General features: G+C 39.0%; 1 protein-coding gene across 1 annotated transcript; it reads left to right on the top strand.

The window, feature by feature from the left end:
- The first annotated feature begins 252 nt into the window (after positions 1 to 252).
- On the top strand, positions 253 to 10,112 carry LOC134220437 (uncharacterized). Its single transcript, XM_062699496.1, has 5 exons — positions 253 to 561; positions 626 to 771; positions 8,761 to 8,932; positions 8,999 to 9,165; positions 9,677 to 10,112. Exons 1-5 carry the CDS (start codon positions 342 to 344, stop codon positions 9,932 to 9,934), a joined length of 963 nt encoding a protein of 320 aa, XP_062555480.1. The 5' UTR covers positions 253 to 341; the 3' UTR covers positions 9,935 to 10,112.
- The last annotated feature ends 795 nt before the right edge of the window (positions 10,113 to 10,907 follow it).

Raw genomic sequence — 10,907 nt, 5'->3', positions numbered from 1 at the left:
GAATGTTTTTAAAATGCAAGTTGTTTCTAAAATGCTTTCAGTATTTTTTTTCTTGTGGACGGACGTCACATAAGACGAAACCCCCCTCCCTCCCCTGTCACAAACTGTCACAAAACTCTGACCCCCCTCCCCCCCTCAAACCTTGGACGTAATTTTTGAACGGCCCCTAAGCGCGAGATATATTATTATATAACTTAATCTGGCAACCCTGTTTACAACGTTATGCATATTTGAAATGAAATGGAAGGTAACTCAACATAACGCATCAGCAATCGGTAGGTGCACATTAATTAAGGAATCGCTTGAAATTTTCATCCATTTCCGGCGGAAAAATAAATAAAATGCAGCAGTCCCTAGTGCTCTATTCTGGCCTTTTTGCTGCCCAGCAAAAGTTCGGAAGCGAACATTACAACACCAGTGCAGTTTCTGGCGATCAAAACATGCAGTTCTTCAAGCAAACTTTCCAGCAACCTTTGCAGTACGGGCTACCCGGGTATGGTCAGCCCATCAGTGCCGCTGTGGAAAAACACTCATCGGCTAGTACCAATCCGTGGCCATCTGGTAAGTTTTGTTAGACGTATTTTCAAGAATTTCTTCGAACCTCATGTTTCTGATTAATTTTCAGATGAATATTACGTAAATTCATCAAATGGTTGTATTCCCGTTGCCCAGGAGTCGTTGACCATAGCTGATATGCTTCCAATTCAAAGCTATCAGCAGTTGATCCAGTTGGAAAATCGAATAGTATCCGCGCAGCAGTATGAATGTTTGGTGAGTACTTGAAGTTTATTTTATATTATCTACCAGCACGATACTCGACTAGAAGTTTTATTATTTATCACATTTATCACGATTTGCTCAGAGGATATGGAGTATTTTTTTATGCTATCTGAAATACCCGATCATCATGAAATTCCCATAAAATGCCGAATGCCAATAAACTTAGTTATTCACATAAGCGACACTGTCCGCCCACAGGCATGTACTTTTTCTTCGATGCATTCACCACCAGTTCTGCCACCTTTGCAAATGTTCGGCCGACAATGTCCATGTCATCCGCGAAACAAATAAATTGACTGGATCTGTTGAAAATCGTACCCCGGCTGTTACATCCGGCTCTCCGCATGACACTTTCTAGGCACGAAAGTCCATTACCTTGTCGTAGTCCGATTCGAACGAACTGGAGTGTTCGCCTGAAATCTTCACACAGTTTTGCAAACCATCCACCGTTGCTTTGATCAGTTTGATAAGCTTCCCAGGGAAGCTGTTCTCGTCCATAATTTTCCATAAGATGGAGATGATTTTACATACCCTTATTATTGGTACCTATATTGATTTTCATCATAACAATCAATAAAAACCCAGAAAAACACGATAAAACATGAACATTTTTTCATGGACAATTGCCCTGTCCACGGATGATGGGGTCAACGTTGATAAGTCAAGTGTCTGCATATTGTTAAAATTGTGAAATAATTTGTTCTTTTATAGTACACATTGCTAGTATTATTAGTACTCACCACATTACCGTTAGATGAAAACGAGATGAATTTAATTGCATCCGAGTAAGGTTACACTATAAGCAGTACTGAAGTACGTATTTTAATCCCGATAACATTTCAATTTAACAGAAGCGCGTCGAGTATTTTTTGCCAATATATAGAAAATAATTAAACACTTGATATACATACCTCCATGCAAATACTTAGAGAAGGTGTCGCATGATCTAACAACATCTTCTTGAGTATATGCTGCGGAGGTTCCGGCAGGGTCTAGTACCAGTCTTAACTAACAAAATACTAACACAAAAGAATGGGGAGCAAACGATCATCCATTGCACCAATTGTAGTTCATAGTTCAGTATACAGTAAGTAGTGAAAGTAGATACTGTAGATTTACTAATTTTGCATTATATACGGTGATTGTATTCGTTATTTCTTCTCAGTACCGTGGAAGTACCATATTTGACGCAGGTCCAAACTTGGCGCACTTTCATATCAAATGATTCATAAAACTTGTTTTCGCCAAAAATATATCAAAGAATCAAGCTAGATGGCTTTATTTGCTCTTCTTCTTTGCATATATGGCTTAAAAAGCATATTATCGATGAAGAATTAACTTATCCGAATCAAATATATGGAGGTCATACTCATAATGCGTCAATTTTTTGCTTTCTTAGCCACAATGCTAAGGATCGAATGATCATTTTTTGCTCGCAAAATGACTTTTGTGAGAATTTTCGACCCCTACCTACAAACAGCCGAGCATTATGAGTAAGCTTTTCCTTTTATGCTGAACATTGCAACATTCGAACGCATTTTTCAACCCAAAATGTTCTGCGTCAAATTAGGCTCACAATTCATTTTGATGTTCCTAATTAACCTTATCAGACGAATATAAAATGCAGTGCTTAGAAACCTCAATAATACTCTTAGGAAAAGCAATATGTATTCATTTTATTTTAACTAAATCTCTACTACTTAGAATATTAATCAACATTGTATTATTCCACTAAGTGTCCAACCCATGGTAGTATGCCGTATACTGTCTTCGATTTTGATGCATTTTTTTCACGCGTTTTTTACACGGTATTTGGTAATTATGCAGTTTTCTTCGCTGGTTTTGAGATTCTCATGAGAAAATAATATTATATAATAAATTAGTATCATACAGTTCAATTTACTTTCTCTGTACGAAATTCTAACAGGCCAAAAAATGAACACATTTTTAATTAATTACTCTGTTGCTATACAAGCCACTAGGCAGGCGACGAGCTCGGTGGTCTAGTGACTTCCGCTTCTGCCTTATAAGCAGGAGGTCGTGGGTTCAATTCCAGGCTCGTCCCTTTCGTACTTTGTATTTCTATCTTAGTTCTTTCTGTGTTTCACGTTCTACCAAAACGATTCCTACTGTTATAACCTTCCACACAATCCCAAAATCTCCCGTGGCACCTATGAGAGGTCGTAGAGTTCTCTGCATCTTTCTTAAGTAGGTGTCTAACTAACCATCCTTCCCCTTCCTCAGCATTCGCAAGGACGTGGCCAGGATAGATCTCGACTATTGGAGAGTGCATTGCTTCCATCTAAGAGATAGTGATTAGTCCCAAATCAATATCTGTGGTAACGGATGAAAGTGATGCTACTCTCATACAATAGTCTTGGCTTGTACCTACTACGAATTTGTGCGAATTGCTCAATGCTAATGCTAATGCTAATGCTATACAAGCCACTAGTCAGGCAACCCTGAATAGAAAATTAAACAAAACTATGCCTGCCTTTCTTATATAAGATTCAGTTTACGTTACTAATAGTTTATTGAAAAAATGTATATAGACGGACAGCTAATATTTTTGAGATATATCTGCTGGTCAAGTAGCATTTGCATATTGGTAGCTTCAAAGTTGTTCTAAACATGTTCATATACAGTAGACTGGCCCAGATTACTATGGGGAGAAAAAAATGTTGTCGAATTCCAAGGGGCACCCCCCAGAATTGTGTCTTTTGGTGAGAAAATCAATCTCTGAAAATTTCAGCTCAATCGCTTGTTGCATAAGCTGGCGCATTTGATTTGAAGTTTGTATGGGGATTTCAGCCAAAATGTATAGGAAAATACACCTCCGTCACTCATTCGATCTGGAAATTGGTTCTGATTGCTCGATTGATCTCAGAATTGCAAAAACGGCAGTTGGTATGCTACAGAACAATTTCACAGAACATTGCATGATGATTAAATGAACTTTTATATAATTTTCGGCTGATTTATTAGGAGCTGATTTGTGTATTTTTGGGTTTTTTGATCGAATCGCATCAGCCGAAACCTATATAAAAGTTCATTTAATCATCATACAATCACAGACAAACAGACGTAACACTAGAGAAAATACCATCGACAATGACTTCAACGATCAATTTGAATTTGATTGATTACGCAATTCACAACTAGAGGCGTTAGTGTCGTAATCCTTCGGGTTTGACATTTCACTCCAGCGCCTTCTGGTGACGATGTCATACGAAACATCGTTTCGTGTAACATGCTCGCAAGATGGTTGTAGATGAGTTGAGCGATGGATTTTTCAGAAAAATGTTCAAGCTGTTACGTCTGCTTGTCTGTGATACAATGTTCTGTAAAATTGTTCTGTAGCATACCAACTGCCGTTTTTGCAATTCTGAGGTCAATCGAGCAATCAGAACCAATTTCCAGATCGAATGAGTGACGGAGGTGTATTTTCCTATACATTTTGGCTGAAATCCCCATACAAACTTCAAATCAAATGCGCCAGCTTATGCAACAAGCGATTGAGCTGAAATTTTCAGAGATTGATTTTCTCACACAAATACACAATCCTGGGGGGAAATGCACAACTTTTTGTTTCCTGGGCCAGTCTAATATACAGGTTGCGTTCCTTGTATCCGTCTCGGTTTATAGATTCAAAATTGCAGTTTACCAAAGAAAGTGGTTTTTATTACAAATGCAACAGACCATGACAGGCTGGTTATGCAAAGAAATGTCAAGGTTAGTTCTCCCGTAAATATATGTTTTGACATTACTCTCACACCTAATTGAGAAGCAGTTTGATTGATGTATTGGGTAAATGAAACTAACAAAACTCTTATATGCCACGTAGCATATAACTTGCAGAATAACTGAACAAAAATAAATGAAATGCTGCTTTGTAAAATGAATTAACTTGTTGTTTTATAACGTGCAAAGTTCTTTTGCACTGTCATTATATAAAAAAAATAAGGCGTTTATTTGATTGAGTTTTAACATAATTTCAAAGTGCGTCAAATTAGGAACATGGTAAAATTAGTGCGTCAAGTTGGGCACCTCAAGTACCACATAAAAACAGGCTAGAAAACTAAGAAATTAACTTATATTTCGAAGTTTCATTATTTGTACACATTCTATAATAGTAGAAAGCTCTTTATTCAGAATATTAGGCGAATCCATTTTGCAATTATTTTTTCAATTATTATTCTTTTCAAAATTGTCTTAACTGCGTCAAATATGGTGCCTCCACGGTAACATCCTTGAGCAGGGCATTGCTGTAAATCTAATTTCATATGTAACCGGTACAGGCCTTTAACATCTTTACTCAAGAATAGTTTGCTGTACGGTACACATCGATGTCCCAAGGGACTATCCCAGCTCAAAAGTACGGCTAATGCTTGGAGAAAGCGATCTATACACACCTTCAAAATCTAACTCAATGACTCGATCAAAACTCAAGGAAGGTTTGGATGCTCTAGAAAGTTTTTCTAAGTACATCTACTTTTTCATAGTTTGTTTCACTTTTAGTAGGGTAACTGTCCTATTTTGGACCCCTAGAGGAAGTGCATCCCAATATATGCTTATATCCATTGAAATACAGGTTCGATATGGGCGGAAATGACACCATTTCAAAGATGAAAGTCTTATTTATGAAATAGAAATTCGAAATGAGCTTCAGTTATTGATAAATCAGTGAAATTTGCCATTTTCTGAAATGAAAATATTCTTCGTTTTGGACAGTGCAACGTATTTTGGACCCCCAAATGTACATATTATGATAAAGAGTAGATAAAAAGGAAACGTCATATACTTCTTTCCCAGTAAAAATTAAATTTTTGAACTTTGAAAAGATACTTTTTATCAAATGACAAGCTTTAAAACCCTTGTATTTGGACTCAGAAGAAGTTTAGTTTAGTTCAGAAGTCTGTGAGAAAAGTTTAGATCAAATTAGTCGATTAACATGTTTTAACACTGCTTGTGACAGAAAAGTTTACAGTCATCATCAAATAAAGTCATATCGGCGATATTATCGAGTCCATTATCGACGATATCGGATTTTGAAATATCGGTTATCGTATCGATAATTTCAACCCGATATTATCGGATATATCGATATCGTCACAGCCCTACTTTCACTGCCTGTACTCTCAGTGCCATTCAAATGTTCCTCATAGTGCTGCTTCCACCTTTCGATCACCATACGTTCGTCCGTCAAGATTTTTATTATTTATTATCAGACTAAGGCCGGAGTGGCCTGTGCTGCACATAAAAGACTTCTCCATTCAGCTCGGTCCATGGCTGCACTTCGCCAACCACGCAGTCTGCGAAGGGTCCGCAAATCGTCCTCCACCTGATCGATCCACCTTGCCCGCTGTGCACCTCGCCTTCTTGTTCCCGTCGGATCGTTGTCAAGAACCACTTTCACCGGATTACTGTCCGACATTCTGGCTACGTGCCCGGCCCACCGCAGTCTTCCGATTTTCGCGGTGTGAACGATGGATGGTTCTCCCAACAGCTGATCCAACTCGTGGTTCATTCGCCTTCTCCACGTACCGTCCGCCATCTGCACCCCACCATAAATGGTACGCAACACTTTCCTTTCAAAAACTCCCAGTGCGCGTTGGTCCTCCACGAGCATTGTTCAGGTCTCGTGTCCGTAGAGAACTACCGGTCTTATAAGCGTTTTGTAGATAGTCAGTTCGGTACGGCGGCGAACTCTATTCGATCGGAGCGTCTTGCGGAGTCCAAAGTACGTACGATTTCCAGCCACTATGCGCCTCCGAATTCCTCTGCTGGTATCGTTATATGCGGTCACCAGTGAGCCCAAGTACACGAATTCTTCAACCACCTCGATTTCGTCACCACCGATAGAAACTCGTGGTGGGTGGCTTACATTGACCTCTCTTGAGCCTCTTCCTATCATGTACTTCGTCTTCGACGTGTTGATGACTAGTCCAATCCGTTTAGCTTCGTATTTCAGTCTGATGTAGGCTTCCTCCATCCTCTCAAAGTTACGTGCCATGATATCAATGTCGTCGGCGAAACCAAATAACTGGACGGACTTCGTGGAAATCGTATCACTCGTGTCAATCCCTGCCCTTCGTATTACTCCCTCCAAAGCGATGTTGAATTCAACATCGGTTCAACTTCTCATAGAAATTTCGTGCGTTATTAGCGCGATACAGTTCCTCCGTCTCCTCACGGTCTCGATCTTCCTGCTGGCACTTTTTCCTCCGGAAAATCGAGTTTTGTCTGTTCCGCGCCCGTTTGTATCGTGCCTCGTTCGCCCTCGTGCGGTGTTGCAGCAATCTCGCCCATGCTGCATTCTTCTCCTCAACTAACTGCTCACATTCGCCGTCATACCAGTCGTTTCCCTGATCCGGAGCCACCGTGCCTAGTGCAGCGGTTGCGGTGCTTCCAATGGCGGATCGAATATCTCTCCAGCCATCTTCAAGAGATGCTCTTCCGTTGGGAGTGCCACTTCCAGCTGCTGCGCGTAGTCTTGGGCTAGTCTACCGTCTTGTAGTCGCCCAATGTTTAGCCGCGGCGGACGACTCCGACGCGTGTTGATCACCGTCGAGAGTTTTGAGCGCAGACATACTGCAACGAGGTAGTGGTCGGATTCTATATTCGCACGTCGTCCGTCAAGATGCTCCCATCCTTATCCCGGCACATTTCGGCTCGCGGCACGAAGCCTTTGCGGGCTTTGTGAGCTGAATATTTCAATTTTAGAATTTAGTTATCATGACAGATTTCAATTTAATCATGCACAATATCGAACAAATGAATCTTACGGTATAACGACTCATACATCAGAACAGAATAGATGATCATTTTTTACGCATAGAGACAATATTAACTGACATGGACAACACTGTTTACGTTGTGTTGGACGATAATTGGAAAATAATCAATTTTATGAAAATATGTTTATGTATAAACTAGGACATTTTTTAAGTTTTAAAAAGATTGATAATAACATTCGACATTGCAATTTTATATCAGTTTGTAAGTTCAGCACTCAGATAGATTTAAATAAACAAATTATAATAAACAAAAATTAAAAAAAAACTTGGTAAACTTAGTACGATATTTTTCTGGATTTTTCAATCGCCCCTTCCCAATGTTAGATTTCTTTTAATAACTTTTCATTCAAATGACAGACCCCTCCTCCCTCTTTAAGCTGTCACGTAATGAGTGTACGGCCTCAAATATGTTTTCATGCGGTTTATAGAATACGGACTCTATTATTATTTTCAATTATCAAAATAATATCAAAATATGATATTTGCTAGAGTACTCTGCAATTCTATATCAAAATATGTTGTAGTTATGATATCAAAAACTCAATTTGTTATCATATTGATAATATTTTGATAGCGGACTCTGCTCGGGTTCCCATGCATATGGGACAAATATGCGATTCACGACAGTATAGTAGTAGTATAGTACTATTTTTTTTTAAATATAAATAAAAGGCATGTGGGGTGTCTTATGTTCCAAAACCAACCTTTTTTTTGTATATTTCGGGACCCCCACAAACTGTCGGCCCCGGGGCCCCCTTCCGGCTAAATCCGGCCCTGCCCGTACGCCTATTAAAAATGTGCATTTTATCATATATGATTTGATTTATTATAACAAAGAGTAAATTGATGCCTATTTTGCTCATATGTACATTTAATTTTATTTCTCTACTTCAACTCGTAATAAAGCTGAATAAAAATAATCTGAATAAGCTAAAGCTATTTTGTGATTTAAATATACAAATTCAATTGTTCTACTCTGTGCCCAGAACAGAATTTGAGTTAGAGACTGTGTGCGGGGCATTGCCATTTTAAGGTAGTTCATGATGTGCTAATCGGTGCCAAGACCTACCTTAGATTGAGGCCAACATTTTTTTTTAAATAATTTTATTAAGAGATGTATATTGTAGATTCGATCGATGACAAGTATTCTTGGTCTATCTCTAAACCAATATCTCTCATTAAGATATCACATCTTCAAGTCCTCACAATTCGACACAATGGTACGCTTGGAGATATGTTGCGAAATTTTATCGCGGACCAAGTGCTGGGACGGATTGGTTTCGCTCGAACAAAGAATGGAAAATATGACTGCGCGATGAGGAGCGATCTCCAAAGGATTATGATGGCCATCAAAGGTATTGTAGTTTAAACTGCCAGTTACGATTCAATGTTAACCTAAAATAAATCAATCGTTTTTACAGCCTCATGGTTCCCAGCGCAGGATCAAAACACATTCGAACTCCAGATGGCTCAATTGCTCAAAAATGCTCATAGTCGTTGCAAATCAAAACCTGGTGATACTATTGAAGGTCCTGTTGTGGCCAGCCCTGCTTCGTCAAAAGATCAAGAGGCTCCGCATGATGTTGAAGTATGTCTATTTGTAATTCCCACATTAGGATTGAATATAGGGTTTTAAAATATCATTATTATTCATTTGACAAATTTGAAAACTTTTTTCAGAAGCTGGATATTGTCACTTTAAATAAATCTTATTAAATGTGTTAGATTACATTTAATAATAAAACATTGCTCTAAATCTGTAACCCGAGGCGCTGATCAATGCAAGCACAGTGTACTTTTCATTCCAACTTGAATTTGTCTTTTCTACTTTGTATTCGATCAGCATTTTTACAGTCATATTGATGTCAAGATACTCTTTTCAAGAAAGAAAGAAAATATGATGTCAAAGTTTCACGTTTCAGCGTACCATATCAAGACACACTTTATCAAGTGATAAATCTTTTAGAGTGATACCCCAAACGACATTTCATGTTTTCATCAAAAACCATAAAGTAAAATCAGCTTCCTAAAAAAGTTTTGAACAAATTTGTCAAATGACATTTTATTATGCTGTTTGAATATCTATTTCATTTCCTTAGGACAAAAGCCGAGTGCCCACTCAATCAGCGCCGCAATCAGATTTGCAATGTTTGCAAAATCAATGGTACCGATATGCGATTTACTATCGGGATCGGTATCAGATCGCTAGGAAGGCAAACCAGAAAATGAAAACGGACTATACCGAACAGGAGAAAGACTACAAGAAGCGCATTTCCGTTTGCCTCAAGCGAGTTCGGATTATGGAGCGGTACATGGATGCCTTGGAACAGCGCGTGCGTTCGTTGGAACGGAGATAAAGATTTGTGATTTGTGTGCGATAAACACATAAATGTTGCGGTTTGTATGTTTTATCTTTAATCTACTGCTTTTCATTTCATTCCATTTTGCAATTTTTATCCTTGTATAATGTAATCCAAATTTGGTTTCAGTTCTCAGCTAAGTTGATTTTACCCTTACCAAAAAAATAATATTATTGTTTGTTTCATTTGACAAAGATCTTTTTGTTATCCCCTTCATCATCCGTCATATTTCTGATATTTATTTAATCAGCTTTCAGGTAAAAACCGGGACAACACGTGTAAGCTGGGGCAAGGGTCACCACAGACAAATAGACCTAACACTCGTAAAATTCTTATTGTTCAATGATTTGCTGGTAAATTAATTTGTTGGTCAATCGATTACTATTGGCGCGCGCATCGGATTTGCTCGAGCTTGACGGCTGCCGACTGAGCTTCCTGTCGAGGGTTAAGCCAAGATTGTCAGCCTCACTGGCCCATTCCACTGTGGTGCCATTGAGTATGATTTTATAGTTCTCAGGCGTAACATAATTAGGAAAGTGGAAACAGGGGGATTCAAAAAATATATTTTGTTAATTAATGAAGGAAAAGGGTTCGTTTCCATGATTAACATACTCATCGACGGACTGCGAGTTAGGGGGCCTGTCTAGGACGTGGTGGGGTTTGACAGTGGGCTCTGTTGAACCTCTATAAAAAGCTGCATGTGTTTGCAAGTAGGCCTTATCACAGCGACCGTGCGCCGCTCAAAGCACACAAGCCCAACAGGTGTGCCAACCGGCACATCAGAATTCATGCCAGTAAGATCCTGATTATGGTATACTGGTCACGGCAAACGACATTGGACGATTCTCGGTTTTTGGATAGGATTAGGCGTATATGGGCTGTCAGTCGAGCTATTCTGTTTCCTGAGTAAAAAAGAGTGACATCTTTTTGAAATGGCAAGCAGGCTAATGGTTCGTCTGCCTCCGTCCCG

Source organism: Armigeres subalbatus, chromosome 3, assembly GCF_024139115.2.
Source record: "Armigeres subalbatus isolate Guangzhou_Male chromosome 3, GZ_Asu_2, whole genome shotgun sequence".
NCBI lineage: Eukaryota > Metazoa > Arthropoda > Insecta > Diptera > Culicidae > Armigeres > Armigeres subalbatus.
The sequence above is the reverse complement of the archived record's forward strand: the minus strand, read 5'-3'. Positions and strand labels throughout refer to the sequence as shown.

Coding starts and splice junctions, on each gene's coding strand:
- LOC134220437 (XM_062699496.1), top strand. CDS start 342: ATGCAGCAGTCCCTAGTGCTCTATTCTGGCCTTTTTGCTGCCCAGCAA. Junction 8,933..8,998: donor GATTATGATGGCCATCAAAG/GTATTGTAGTTT, acceptor TCGTTTTTACAG/CCTCATGGTTCCCAGCGCAG. Junction 9,166..9,676: donor AGGCTCCGCATGATGTTGAA/GTATGTCTATTT, acceptor TCATTTCCTTAG/GACAAAAGCCGAGTGCCCAC.